Here is a 12785-nt window from a genome sequence, read left to right as displayed (position 1 = left end):
GAGCCATTGGGGAGAGGGGTTAAAGCCTGGAATGTTCACCATTTCCCCCACAGGAAGCTGCGCATGGAAGTCTAGTATTGCCCCACACCCAAAAATCGCTCCATCACACGCACTGGCTTGCCAGCGACTATACCGAGATATAAAGAAAGAGAATTTCGGAGAATTTCTTTTTTGTCTTCAAGTAAAATAACAAACCAAACACACTCTCGCTCTTGGTTTTAGGCGTTTTATTAAAGACATTTTTATTTTGATATAGTCACACAGTTTCATCGTACAAAATTTCACAAAGTTAGAAAAATACTCAAACTCTATAAAAAAAAAGAAGTACTGAAGCTGTCTGCTTAGAGAGCTTTGTTTTTTATAAAACTTAATATTCATGCTCTGCCTCTTCAAGAAGCTCGTATTCCATTTACACAGGTGTCAGAGTCATAGTGGACATTTCACCAAAATGCCTGCTGTACACACGCACAGCACGAACAACACAACACGTGGGGGAAAAAATTAAAAATATATACAAGAATGCTCAGATTCTATATAAAGTACATTTATAAACATGTCAGACTAAAGTTTCAACTCCGTCGAGTTAGGATGACATTTTGATATTTCACCCAGTGGTAACAGTTATCATTGTGCTAGGTAATTACATTAAAAACATACAAATATACTGGCATCATTATAAAATGGTCGTCTATTATATAATGCAGAGCTAGCCCTAGCTTGTTGCTAGCCCTTTTGTGTTACTTTACATGACTTTGAGTTATTTACAATGTGCTGAAAATAATGACTAAATTGTGCTTTGGTCCTGAAACGGGTAGCTGCTGCTCTATGAGTGCGCATCTTGTTGTTTTTAGGTGTATGTGTGCATATACAGATGTACTGAACACACACACACACACACGCGCGCACACACACACGCGCGCACACACACACGCGCGCACACACACACGCGCGCACACACACACGCGCGCACACACACACACACACGTGTGAGTACCCGCTTGGTACATACAACAGGCATTTCATTAAATGGCTCAGTGTGGGCTTGTCCTGCCCAGCAGAAACAGGCCCACATCCAAAACATACGCCTTCACTGTACTTCCCAACTACTGTTACTTATGTGCAGCTTCTAAGCAACATTACATCGTGCACATTTTTTTTTTTTTTTTTTTTTTTAAACTTGACGGCTTACAAAGCTTTCCAAAAGCTTCACTTTATGTCATTCAAGTGGTGACAAAGAATACCGAGTTTAGTGCTATAAATCACACAGACTGCTTGTGTTGCAATCAAACCAAACAAAAACAACATCCTTCCTGAAATTAAGGAATTTGTTTGGTTGCCATGGTTTGTTAGGACAGGTCACACAGTGAGCGAGTGGCAGGAGCAGAGTAGCACCCCGGGACTCATAGATGCAGCTGAGGCAAGAAAGCCGCACAGCTTTGTTTACAGCTGCCATTTCTAAGCTGACAGTTGACATCTCCAGAAATCTTCATAACACAAAACAGGGACAAGGATCTCTTAATCAAAAGGAGGTCAGCTCTCTTTTCCACTCTGAGATCGTCTGGTAAATCGGAGGGGAAATAAAGACAAATTTCCATTCAGAGAGCTAAAGTCGCTTAACTGCTTTTCCGCAGCGTCTTCTCATCCAGTGAGATGTTCAAGACTCTGGATTTGTCTGCATGTTCCAGATCTTTGAAGTTTCCATTATTCAGTATTGACTAGTGGCTGTAGTTGTGATTTAATTTAAAAAAATAAAAAAGGCACAGGTCAGGGTTATATACAGTCACTCTGCAGCCTTCTCTATGCTATGATGAGGTGGTTGCTCCGCTCTCTGATGTCTACGGTGGGAACAAGTTCTTTCTTCAGAGGGGTTGAAGACAAAGTAGAGCGTCTTCCTTTGGGCTTGAACAAGTCTGACACAAAGAAGACCTGTGGAGAGCATAGAGAGAACACTCCTTTAACGTTTGAGCATCGCAAAGGGGCAAAATGTTAAAAATGTTATCAAATAACATTAAGAATGTAAGATAGAAAATAGACAATGCATTGTTTACATGGAGGGATTTTTATGAGTATGTCAGTACTAGACAAATGTATTTTGTCCCTCCCATTTAAAGTCTTACTCCTCCTACTTTCACTCGTACTTTCTGTCCTTTAGAAATACAGTTTGGTGTTCCTCAGGGTTCTGTATGTGGTCCCTTTGCTTTTTCCACTTGTAAACATGCTTTTTGCAACATAAATTATAAACCGACTGTGCGTCTAAATGATGAAAGGAAAAAAAATCTTTGCATCATTTACAAGGCACAGTCTCACCCAATATAGAACATCATTACCATTGTTATTTTCTTACATACTGATATGGAAACCTTTAGTTTACGCTCCATAGATAATGCTCACTGTCATCCTAAGACTTAACATATAGACCCCAACAGCATCCACACACAAAAAAAGCATCATTTTCTACAGATAAACATTTGTGGTGATGCAGGAGTAGGATAGTAGTTGGAGAAAATCTAACGATTGGACAAGATCCCCTCTTGTTAAGTAGCTTAATGAGAGTGAGGACATCCACAACACCAACCTGGTGGGCAAAGAAGCCACTAGAGAAACGCAAGGTGGGCTTTTTGGTTAGCAACGACTGAACTTTCAAAATAAAAGCGAGGTGATTGTCCACTAGAACGGCATCATTCTATTAGAAAGATTTAGCCTGAGCGCTCTTCGATTTCTGAACAAATCTAGTGCACTAGTTTGCAACACAGCCACTCACTATGCAGTAAGCCACCAGGGCTCCTTGTACGAAACCAGCCAGCACGTCAGTGGGGTGGTGCTTGTGATCAGACACGCGGGACAAGCCGGTGTAGAAAGACATCATGATGAGGGTGAACTGGGTTAAAGGGCGAAGCAGACGGGCTCCATGCCAAGTAAAGCGAGACTGGAGGTAAAACTGCAAGAGAGAGACGTTGACATACTGAGTATTCATGCAGAGAATAACAGGATGAGTAAGATGGTACGAGAATAAAAAGGTCAGAAACTTACCACCAAATAAAGCATCGTGTACATGGAGAAGGATGCATGTCCAGAGAAGAAAGACTTCCTGAGGAGAGCAGATGGCAGTCAGCATGTTGAAACGGCTTAAAAAACACAGCGGCCAATCAAGCATTTTATTTGGGATATTTAGAACATTTTGAGCTTTGCCCGTTATACCTGGCCTCTTGAACTTTGCTCTCCAGGCCCCGACACTGGTAGTCAGTGATGTAGCCCAGAGAGCAGTTGACCGTGGAGAAGTCAGGATCGCACACGTCAAGAAAGTGAGGACGCAGACGGCCCACTGACACTTTGGCGATATTGGTGAAGGAGTGGCTGACTGCACAGCCAAAGATGAACACCCCGACCTGCTTGTACAGAGCGGAAATGTACGGGTTCCCCACAAAAGACTTGGAGCCTTCATTCAAAAAGTAGATCCTGTAGCTCTCACCAATTATAATCTGAGGGGGAGAGACGGGAAAGCAATGTCAGTGACACGACTGGTAACAAAGACAACAAAGACCTATTCCTGAGGGAGCTTCTATTCATTTATATTTTAAATATCAGAACAAATAAATAATGAACACACTATTAACTATTAAGACCGTAGATGTTGTTATTACAGCTACGAGAATGCAGTGATTTCTTTGAGAAGGGGCTCGAGAAGAGCTTGTTTAGAGTTTGAAGTGTTTACCTGTGCCATTCTACAACTATAACAACAGTGAGACGACAGGAGGGGGGTGTCAGACCGAGTCCACCTTGTATAGTTTTCTAGAAGTGTGTAAATAGACCGCAGTCTAAACCAGCGACTGATGGAGTGAGGCGTGTTTAGGAGGAGGTAACTCAAAACAGCTGCTGGAGCTCAAAAAACGCCTCGCAGTCCCCCCTCAGCCTCCCTCCTCCCCTTCCTCCTCATCCGCTGTTGTCTCAGCTCGAGAGTGGAAGGATGGAAGTCAGCATCGGAGGAGGGAGGAGGGGCCGGGCCCCGGTGGTTCTAATCAGGAGAATCGCTGAGCTGGGTGCTGTGTCTGATTCTGGAGGCCAGACTCCACAGGCGCACGTCGGGGGCACGTTTGTTTTTCCCCTCCGCTGACCGCCTTACCGAAACAGCTCAGATTTCACAAGGGACGTGTGAGTTGTTTTCATGTTAGTGTCTCAGCTTCATAAGAAATTCTTTCGAACGGCACAGAAATAAGTCGGATTCTGGGAAAGTCTCTCTGGGGAGGGATAGCCCCTTAAGAAGATTTAACAAGCTGATAGTGCGAGCGCGTCATTTTCCCACCATTCAGGCCTTTAGAGCCGGCTCGACACAGCTCAGCGGCTTTCATGGGAAAGAGGGGAAGGGGGACAAAACATCTGGTTCCCCTTCTTTGAGAGATTTGTTTTGTTTTATACTTTGCGAACGAGCTGGCATTCGAGAATCTATGCCTGTTGCACTGAAACCTCAAAGATAATCGTGGGGCAGGACACTAATTTGTGGCTTATGTCGAAAGTTTCGCATTTCCAAAGTGACACAGTGTTTTCTTCCCTTCTAATAAAGTTGGGCATAAATCATTTACGACACATTGGATTCTAGTTCTATAGTGGGAAATGAAGCACTAAATGGCTTAATGTTTGCGCCTTCTGGTTCAGAAAACAGAGGTTGGCCAGAACGCTCCAGGGGGGGAAAAAGAAAAAAAAAGAAAACGTGGATTTTAAAGTCATGTTGCGCCAGGGGAAAATGCGATATTTGGCAGAGCCTTCTTGTTTGGGGCTTTCGCCACAATTCCACCCCAGCAATTACAGTATTTAACCAAACAACCATTGCATCAACCATAATTGCACAGCCAGGTCTCCTCACCATTAAAAGCCCCTGAGGGCCCAGAGTCTGCTCTGGTGACTGCAGGGCGAGATGATGACAGCCGGCGACATGTCGCTCTGTCAGGTGACAGCATGTGCTGCAGCAGCGCTGAGCAGAATTATCATCATCATCATCATTATTCTTTTTATCATTAATGTGTGTATGCTCCATGTTCCTGTCCAGGCTGCTTGTCCATTTATTTTAGTCTTATTTATTCGTTATTGTGTGTGATTTGGATGTTTGTGCTCACTTTCTTGCATGTCAGTGGTATTTGTTTAAAATACTGTGTGTGCATTTATCCTGTCGCAATTCTAAAACCACGATCAAAGAATCTACGGTATCGTACCACAGTTCCTTTACTGTGATCACCAGTGTGAGGCCTTTAATGCCTGCTGAAGGTTTGTAGTTTGCTGAGATGTAATGTTTAATAGCCGTTTACGTAACTAGTGAACTGGAAATGCACTAGAACAATAGAATTAATCTTCACAGTCGACCTTCCGCCTATTTGGGGATTTTTCTGTGGACCCTAATTCCAAACTATTCATGGATTTTTTCAGAAAGGATACCTAAAATATTTTCTCCTGATTTTCATAAGGATGACAGCTTAAGATATATTTAGTGTTTGCACTATTAAAATATGCAGTTATAAGCGTTTCTATTGGATTATTTTGAGCCTCAGTGCAGCTGTGCACTCTGAGGTGTTTGTGAAATGTTAGGCTTCTCTCTGCAGGGCCCGCTGATGGCCATCTGAAACCTGAAGCAGCAACATTATCTGGAGCAGAAAGGGCCATTGGGCTTCATCATCGTGGCAAATAAAAATTTGATATCCAGGAAATGTGCACAGGTTCGTCATCATCGCTTTCTCACAGGAATTTCCAAAAACCTACTCAAATCACCTGAATCATCTTAAATCCCACCCCTCATCCCCCAAGGCAAAGCCCTGAGAAAATGTTGACTGACTGTTATCTAGAACGGGGTGAAACGAATAATAAGGTGTGATGGTGCAGGTACGAGGAGTCGTCGTTCCAGCCATCTCCCGGGACAATCTCAGTTTATGGCCAGAACGCATCAACTGTAAGATAAAGCCCAGCGATAAACCCCGCATTTCTCAGCACATACAGTAAAGCGCACAGAGAAGATTGCAGGTTTACTTGGTGAAAAACACAACTGTTCTAATCTAACAGCTGGAAAAGTGTATCAGCGTTACTACAAATCGTCTGTGCTGGACACTTGGCTGTAACAATGAATAAAGACTGATGGATGATGACAAAGGATGTGGTTAACATCAACTGCAGTTCAACGGTGCTGCTAGTATATGGGCAAGGTGCAAAAACATGAGAGGAGGTGATGACATTAGTGGTCAGGGTGAGAGGACTTACAGAGAGGATGGAGATTAGAATGCCAGCAGCGCTAAGCACACCGTCGCTAATGGTGTCTCCGTTTTTGGCCGGATACTTGATGGACTCATCGTCGCAGTAAAACCCTCTATGGTAAGGCTGAACTGCGCTGGTTTCAATGACCAAGAAAGGCAGGCCGGCTAGTGTGAAGAAGCAGCGAGCGGCACAGAGAGGAAGGAGGGTTGGTGGGGATGGGTGATGGAGAAGAAAAGGAGAGGGAGAAAGAGAGACGGAGGTGCTGGGTTAATGCCACGCAAATTACAGGAGGACGCGGATACAAGCAAGAGGTAACGAGCGAACACGTGGGACCGGCTCAGTTCATTCTGTGGCTGCTATCCACAACCGATGGAGAAATTATTCCAGTTTTGTTAAAATACAACACGTTTTAAGACGGATTTTGGACAATCACTGCTTTCAGACTTATCTGTAACTCTCCAAGCCAGCTGAAAACTGACTTATTCTCTGATAGAAAAACGAGCTCAGATATCTATTTTTGGGATAACGCATATATCCAAATCCCAGCAGACGACAGAAAATTTAGTGAATTGAAAATCTCTTTTTAAAAACGTACATAAGCAAGAGTGTGGGAAACTGTGTGTGTTTTTAGGATCATTTAAGATTTCATAGACTAGATGACTCTTTGATCATCTTAGAGAGTTGCTGGTAATTGCATTATTATATAGTCCCATTTCTAAACGTGTAAAATATTTAATTTTATTGAAGCAGTGAAATAAATGGAAACCGAGGCAGCCTGAAGGGTAGCAATTAAATCTAAAAGTTAACGATACCGCGCAGTGGAAAATGGTTGGCGGTAATGTACGTGATTTACAGTCAATGAGACAAAACCACTGCGAGTGAGTGAGAGGCTGCTGAACCAATCAGACCCCCCCTAAGGTGTCACAGTGCAGCTGGTAATGAACTGAGAGCGTCCCGACGTGTTCTCTCGTTTTCTTACTTCACCGCGCAGGAACTTACTGAGACCACAGGCACAGTGAAGCCCACTGCCGTGAGCAGCGCAGTGGACACTGTGCTGTTCTTATAAGGCAGATTGATGCTGCTGTCACTGCAGGAGAATCCTCTCTGGTAAGGCGGGAAGGGAAATTTGTGCAACAGCACGGCAACGAGCATCACTGCATGGTTGGACAGACACAGGACCACAGACACGTTGGATCAACAGAGAGAAAAAACAAAACACATTTAAAACATTTACAGTAAGTTTACGAGCTTATCGCATCCCGTTTGCCCGTTATCGTAAAAAGAAGAAAAAATGATAACCATTAAATCAAATCATCACCATTTTGCACTTGACTTAAGTGAACCGCTTGAGCCGAGAATAGCATCAAATGATTTCAAGTTCCCATTAAGAGGGTAAGATGGGCCCTGTTCTTAGGAGGCAATGCTGCAGTTAACTGACAAGAAAAAACACACGCTATCAGTCCTCCTTCCTTTCCTGCCGAAGTGCTCTTACTCTTAAAAAGGCCCTTTTAAAAGACGCCTCGAGGGAGGTGTTTGTGTCCGATAGACTGCGTGTTTTTTGGCAAAAGTGCCAAAAAGATCTTATTTGTCTTCCGACAACAAACAGAGTGGGCGTAGTTAAGATGCAAGCCAACCCCCCCCCCCCCCCCCCCCCAAAACAGCTTATTTTCCCCGTCAATTTCCTAACAGACTTCAGCGAGGACTTTGATATTCGAGGGTACCCAGGGGGAGGCCTCAAATCTCGGACAGAATTTGGAAAACACACTTTCAAACGACTTCAAAGCAACGTTTAGCTTTCGAGCCACTCTCTGAAGACGTCCGCGATCTGCAGACACAAAGAAAAACAAGCAGACTGGTGGTCGTTTTGGGGGGGGAGCGGGCACAATTTCTCAAAATAAATGTCAACACATGCTCCAGTCACTGCTGAGCCCCTTTACATCCACACACACAAACATACAGCTGACTCGGGGGTGCCTTTGAAGGTTCAGCTGTGGGCTGGGCTCAGGTTACAGACAGAACTCTGGCACCCTGAATGCCGGGGTAAGTCCTGCCACATTCAGCAGGATTCACATTATTAATTCTCTCGCTTTCACTGTTGTTCTTCAACCAAACACCTGGATGGAGCGGCTGTGAAGCAGGTCCAGTGAAGAAGAAAAAAGAAAAAGCGCAGGGTGGGACATTAACAGCTCTGGAACTGTAAAAATACACTGCAGTTTAAAGTCTGCTAAATCCTTCATGTCTGATCCCTTCAGTTTGGTTAGTCTGGCTATGAAAAGAGCAACACGAGCCTTTCCAAAGCAGGGACTTAGTCTGTTCAAACTGCTGATACAAAGGATTTAGGGAGGGAAAATAATAATAATAAAAATAAAAAAAAAAGGGCACAGAAGCTCAAAATGCTACATGCGAAGCACATTGACCTGAGAGCCCCGACCCCTGCGACTGCATCTAAACACATTTGCAAACCCACAAACCACAAGGCCAGAGACTGATGGAAAGAAACCAATGGATGGCAAACGGCCTGATGAACTTAAGAGGTCACAGCTTTTGAGGAACCAGCGTGAGGTCAACGGTTCCAAAGCGGTGATTGGAATATATTAAAAAAAAGAAAAGAAGAAATGTGACCCCTGCTTGCCTCAGGTTTTTCTTCCACAGTCCTTTGACCCCCTGCATCCGAAACAGAGCTGCAGCATCAGCAGTGAGTATGGCATCTTGGGATTTTCCCTCCCCTCCTTTTCCCCTCATCTAAAAGTCAGGGGGGGAGGGCGAGGAGGGTGTCCTCATCACTGCCAACAACAACACCAGTCAGCAGCCGTGAGTCTGCCTTTCGCACTAGCAGCATCGGCCCAAAGACAATAAAAAACAAGCAGAATGCTGGAAGATTTTTTTTTCCTGCAGTTCATGATCTCCTTCTCGCACCTCTTCTCCAAAACAACTGTGGAGACAAAATGTGAAAATAAGCAACCCCGTAAATGAAGACCGATGATGACTTTTTCAGCTCACGAATGAGCGCGGCGTAACGTCGAAACACGGCAGAAGACACATCATCAAGATCTGACAGCTCCATGCAGCCACACCTTGTGGAAACTAGAATAAATATGCGGTAAACGCACACTCCGAATTCAATCCTCACTATACTCCAGGAGGCATTCGCCAACACGGCTATTAAAAACAAACAGACGCACATTTTCCACTTGCAGGGATCCCTCGCTGTCTGCTGGCCTAAAAAAGTATACATACACGTCTGAGGCAGCTGTGACATATACACAGATGAAGTTGTTTTCACCACACACACACACACACAGCAATTGAGCTACTTCACAATTTCAGCATGGGGGTGGGGGGTTGGCGCAGGTCTGCCTGCTTGGGTTTTAATGAAAATCCCAGTGAAATCAAATGTGAATCTCACATCTTGACTGCCACACTGGACTAACAATTTCATTTAACACAAACATTTATTAAACTGGAACACCTCAGTGCTTTTCTCTTTTCCAAAAGGTCTGTGGGTCAAGCTTTTTTTTGGAAATTGTGTCACAAGAAGGAATCTAGGAGCCTACGGGTTCCTGGAAAGAACTGGATTAACTGGAAATAACTCGTTTCAGAAAGAAAGCTCATGTTTACTATTCCCAAAGGCTCCGTTTAACCAAATTCTAAATACAAAGACACTTTTAGTTTCAGTTTTGCTTGTAGAGGCTTGTGTTGGCCTCCAACGCATCCAATTACAATTAGTAATGAAACGCATTATGAAAGTGAGGTTCTCTGTTTTTCTCATTCTGGTGAGCAGGCCTTAAGGGATTTAAAAAAAAAAAAAAAAAAAAAAAAAAAAGGTGTTCAGATCGTTACCCATTAACCGCCAATCACCAGCTTAGTTGTGAAGCTGGGCGAAGGCACGTGTAAACGTGATCACGCGATTAACTGGAGAGTCAGTTGCTACAGCTTAGAGTAAACGTGAACCCAATCACCCCCTCGCCCCGGGGCTGATTGAGGGGCATCTTTCTTTTTCCTTCTCCCAATTCAGTTCTAGTCAACACTGAATCAGCATGACTTTCTCATCCAGCCGACTTCCCCTGTTGTTATCTTTACATGCACTGACGGGTCCATGGGGAGCACATTCACTCAGTGCATGACAGAGCTGGGGAGCAATATCCTGGGATGCAGTTTTCCCCAGAAGTACAAATCAGTGTGTGAGAATGAAGGAGAAGTGGTGATTAACCAGCGCTGGCCAGACGTTTCCTCCTTGTGGTTGCTCTGTTCAAGCCACATCTTTAGCCAGAAAAAACACTCTTGGTTTGTTGACAAGCTTCTCTGTGGGAAGTTATGTATATAGAGAAGAAACGACGGGGATTTACCCTCCACAGAGATACAAAAAATAAAATTACACTTAAACTAAATATAGCTTGTCAAAGAAAGATTGTTTGTAGTCTAAACCACTGTTAACAATAGCTTAACTGCTATCCAGTATAGTTGCGGCTTTATCTTACCACTGCTGCGGTGTTTGCAATCATGACTTTACACCAATATTCCAGTGAACAACACAATGCAAACATGTGGTTGTATCACAGCAGAAAATGAAGTCAAAGGTCTGAACCACACAGCACCCTCCCCACTTTTAAAACTGGGACTTTCATGTTCTGAATGTTTCACCCAGTGTGTGCAGCTGCTGAACATCACAGGACCAGAATGGATCCACACACACACACACACTCAGCTCTGACCTTTTCACCACTTCCCTTAATTACACCACACACACAGAAATATTATGCCAGATGTTCAGATCTGAAGAATTCCTGCTGCTTTGGAATGTGGGCCATTCTGGAAAATAAAATGAACAGTCAAAGCAGAAGTCCACACAGGTGTGGGTGGAGACCAAAGAAATGTATATCCCTCCCGGAGCACTTTATTAATTTCTTTCCACTTGGACTGCATTTTTTAGGGATTAAGCTAATGTAACTTTTGGAAATCCACATGTACTTTAATAGCTAAATAAACAGGCCAGAGTAGCCACTGCTTTGCTTCAGTTACAAAGTTTGTGAAAGCTGGTGTGGCAGAATCACATGTGATATTATCACTTTTTGTCTTATTTAATACACATTTTTACAGCAGACATAAAGAAAAGAGATACAAATGCAGTGTTTTAATATCACAAATGAACTACAGGAAAAAGACATTTATATTATTACTCAGTGGTGTGAAACATATGGTCTGAGGACTAGAATCGGCCTGGGAAGGACTTTAATGTGAATGTCTTTGGAAAATAAGGAATACATTTTGACCTTTAAACTGAATATTCAGAATTTTTCTACAGCTTTTTCTACTGATTAAGACTTTCCCCCACAGCCATACATACTACAGCAATGAAGCTACCGATAAATCATTAAATGACAGTAAAGTTCAGTTTTCCCCACAATCTACATGCCTGTTCTTTTTACGCCTCCACAGAAAATAAATAAATACAATGAATGAATTACCAAAAATTTCAGCTTTATTAATACAGGACAGCCTGGGCGGACTTTCACACATTTGTTTCTTACAATTTCCGCCCAAAGAGTCTTGCAGAGTCCACTTTCTTCCACTGACATGCTGCAGCATTTCTACGTGAAACTGCACTTCTTTTTCTTATATTGAGAAGCCTCGGGAATGAAATGTGCAGTAAAAAACTAGTTTTCTCTTAAAGAAAGTGTCACGACATCAAACGAGCTCGGCATCCCTGGTATCGAGTATAAGCCGGGGCAGCCGCACACGAGCGAGAAACTGTCCGTTTGAAACACGCCAGGAGTAACAATGAAACGAGCAAGAAGCCGCAAACTTCCCGCCAAAGGTGCCCACAGTAACGTGACGCGACTCTTACCTAGAAACAGGCAGAACAGATCCACTCCGACCAGCAGCTTCCTCCCGCTGTGGTCTTTGCAGTTGTTGTTGTTGAGCGAACTCCCGCCGTTCTTCGTGTTGGCTGCCATGGCTTTCTCATAGATCAGACAGCGTTGCATTTAAAGCGTTTGCGTGTTTGGTTAAAAAAAGGAGGAAGCAGAATAAAAATAAATTGGTTGCTGTTGGAGTTTATTTCTCGGTCTACAACACGTGTCTCTACAGGAATCCTAAGTAGGAGCAGTCACGCGAGTCTCTTTGGTCAGCTGGAAAACACTGTGGAAACTACTCGCTCCTCACTAATGGCTCACCTTCTAACCATCCTTTACTCGTTTCTGCAGGGATAGGTCCTGTCACAGCCTTTCAAGAAAACCCCTCCTCCGGCTCCTCCTCTTTCATGTGCCCGGTGGGGACTCCCACCACCCCACTCACCTCTCAGGGCTGAGGGGCGCCCCAGTCAACAGCAGCAACAAAGCAAAGAAAAATAAACTTTTTTCCTCCTTCAAATTCTGGAGCAAGTTCTCATTTTCCACTTTAAATAACTCATAGATGGAGGGAAAAACCAGTAGGAAAATTTCCTTGATTTTGCAAACTTTGAGCTCATCCATTTTCTTCTGCTCATCCAATTCAGGGTTGCAGTTGGACTGAAGCAATTTGAGCACTCAAAGTGCTTTCTTGGTACCATCCTCATT

The 12785-nt window shown here is 43.6% G+C and overlaps 1 protein-coding gene across 3 annotated transcripts; it reads right to left on the bottom strand.

The window, feature by feature from the left end:
* Positions 1-212: 212 nt before the first annotated feature.
* Positions 213-12560, bottom strand: LOC309694151 (phospholipid phosphatase 3-like). 3 transcript variants are annotated; one of them, XM_082513964.1, is made up of 6 exons: positions 12077-12560; positions 7231-7385; positions 3199-3479; positions 3031-3088; positions 2762-2938; positions 213-1926 (listed from the first exon to the last, which is right to left on the bottom strand). In XM_082513964.1, exons 1-6 carry the CDS (start codon positions 12213-12215, stop codon positions 1798-1800), a joined length of 939 nt encoding a protein of 312 aa, XP_082370090.1. In that variant the 5' UTR covers positions 12216-12560; the 3' UTR covers positions 213-1797. The 3 variants fall into 3 exon arrangements, with proteins under 3 accessions (XP_082370090.1, XP_082370089.1, XP_082370091.1); XM_082513963.1 differs by lacking the exon at positions 7231-7385 and adding an exon at positions 6238-6395 and having other exon boundaries at positions 12077-12548; XM_082513965.1 differs by lacking the exons at positions 2762-2938; positions 7231-7385 and adding an exon at positions 6238-6395.
* Positions 12561-12785: the final 225 nt, after the last annotated feature.

The sequence above is a fragment of the Aulonocara stuartgranti genome (assembly GCF_965226115.1).
Source record: "Aulonocara stuartgranti genome assembly, chromosome: 18".
Classification (NCBI taxonomy): domain Eukaryota; kingdom Metazoa; phylum Chordata; class Actinopteri; order Cichliformes; family Cichlidae; genus Aulonocara; species Aulonocara stuartgranti.
Note: the sequence above shows the minus strand (reverse complement) of the source record. Positions and strands in the feature narration are given on the sequence as shown.

Bases quoted from the DNA above. Each gene is read 5' to 3' on its own strand.
- LOC309694151 (XM_082513963.1), bottom strand. From the start codon at position 12,215: ATGCAACGCTGTCTGATCTATGAGAAAGCCATGGCAGCCAACACGAAG. The intron at 3,089-3,198 runs GTATAACGGGCA...TGCTCTCCTCAG, and splicing joins AGCAAAGTTCAAGAGGCCAG to GAAGTCTTTCTTCTCTGGAC. The intron at 1,927-2,761 runs GTGAGTGGCTGT...TGCTCTCCACAG, and splicing joins CCCTGGTGGCTTACTGCATA to GTCTTCTTTGTGTCAGACTT.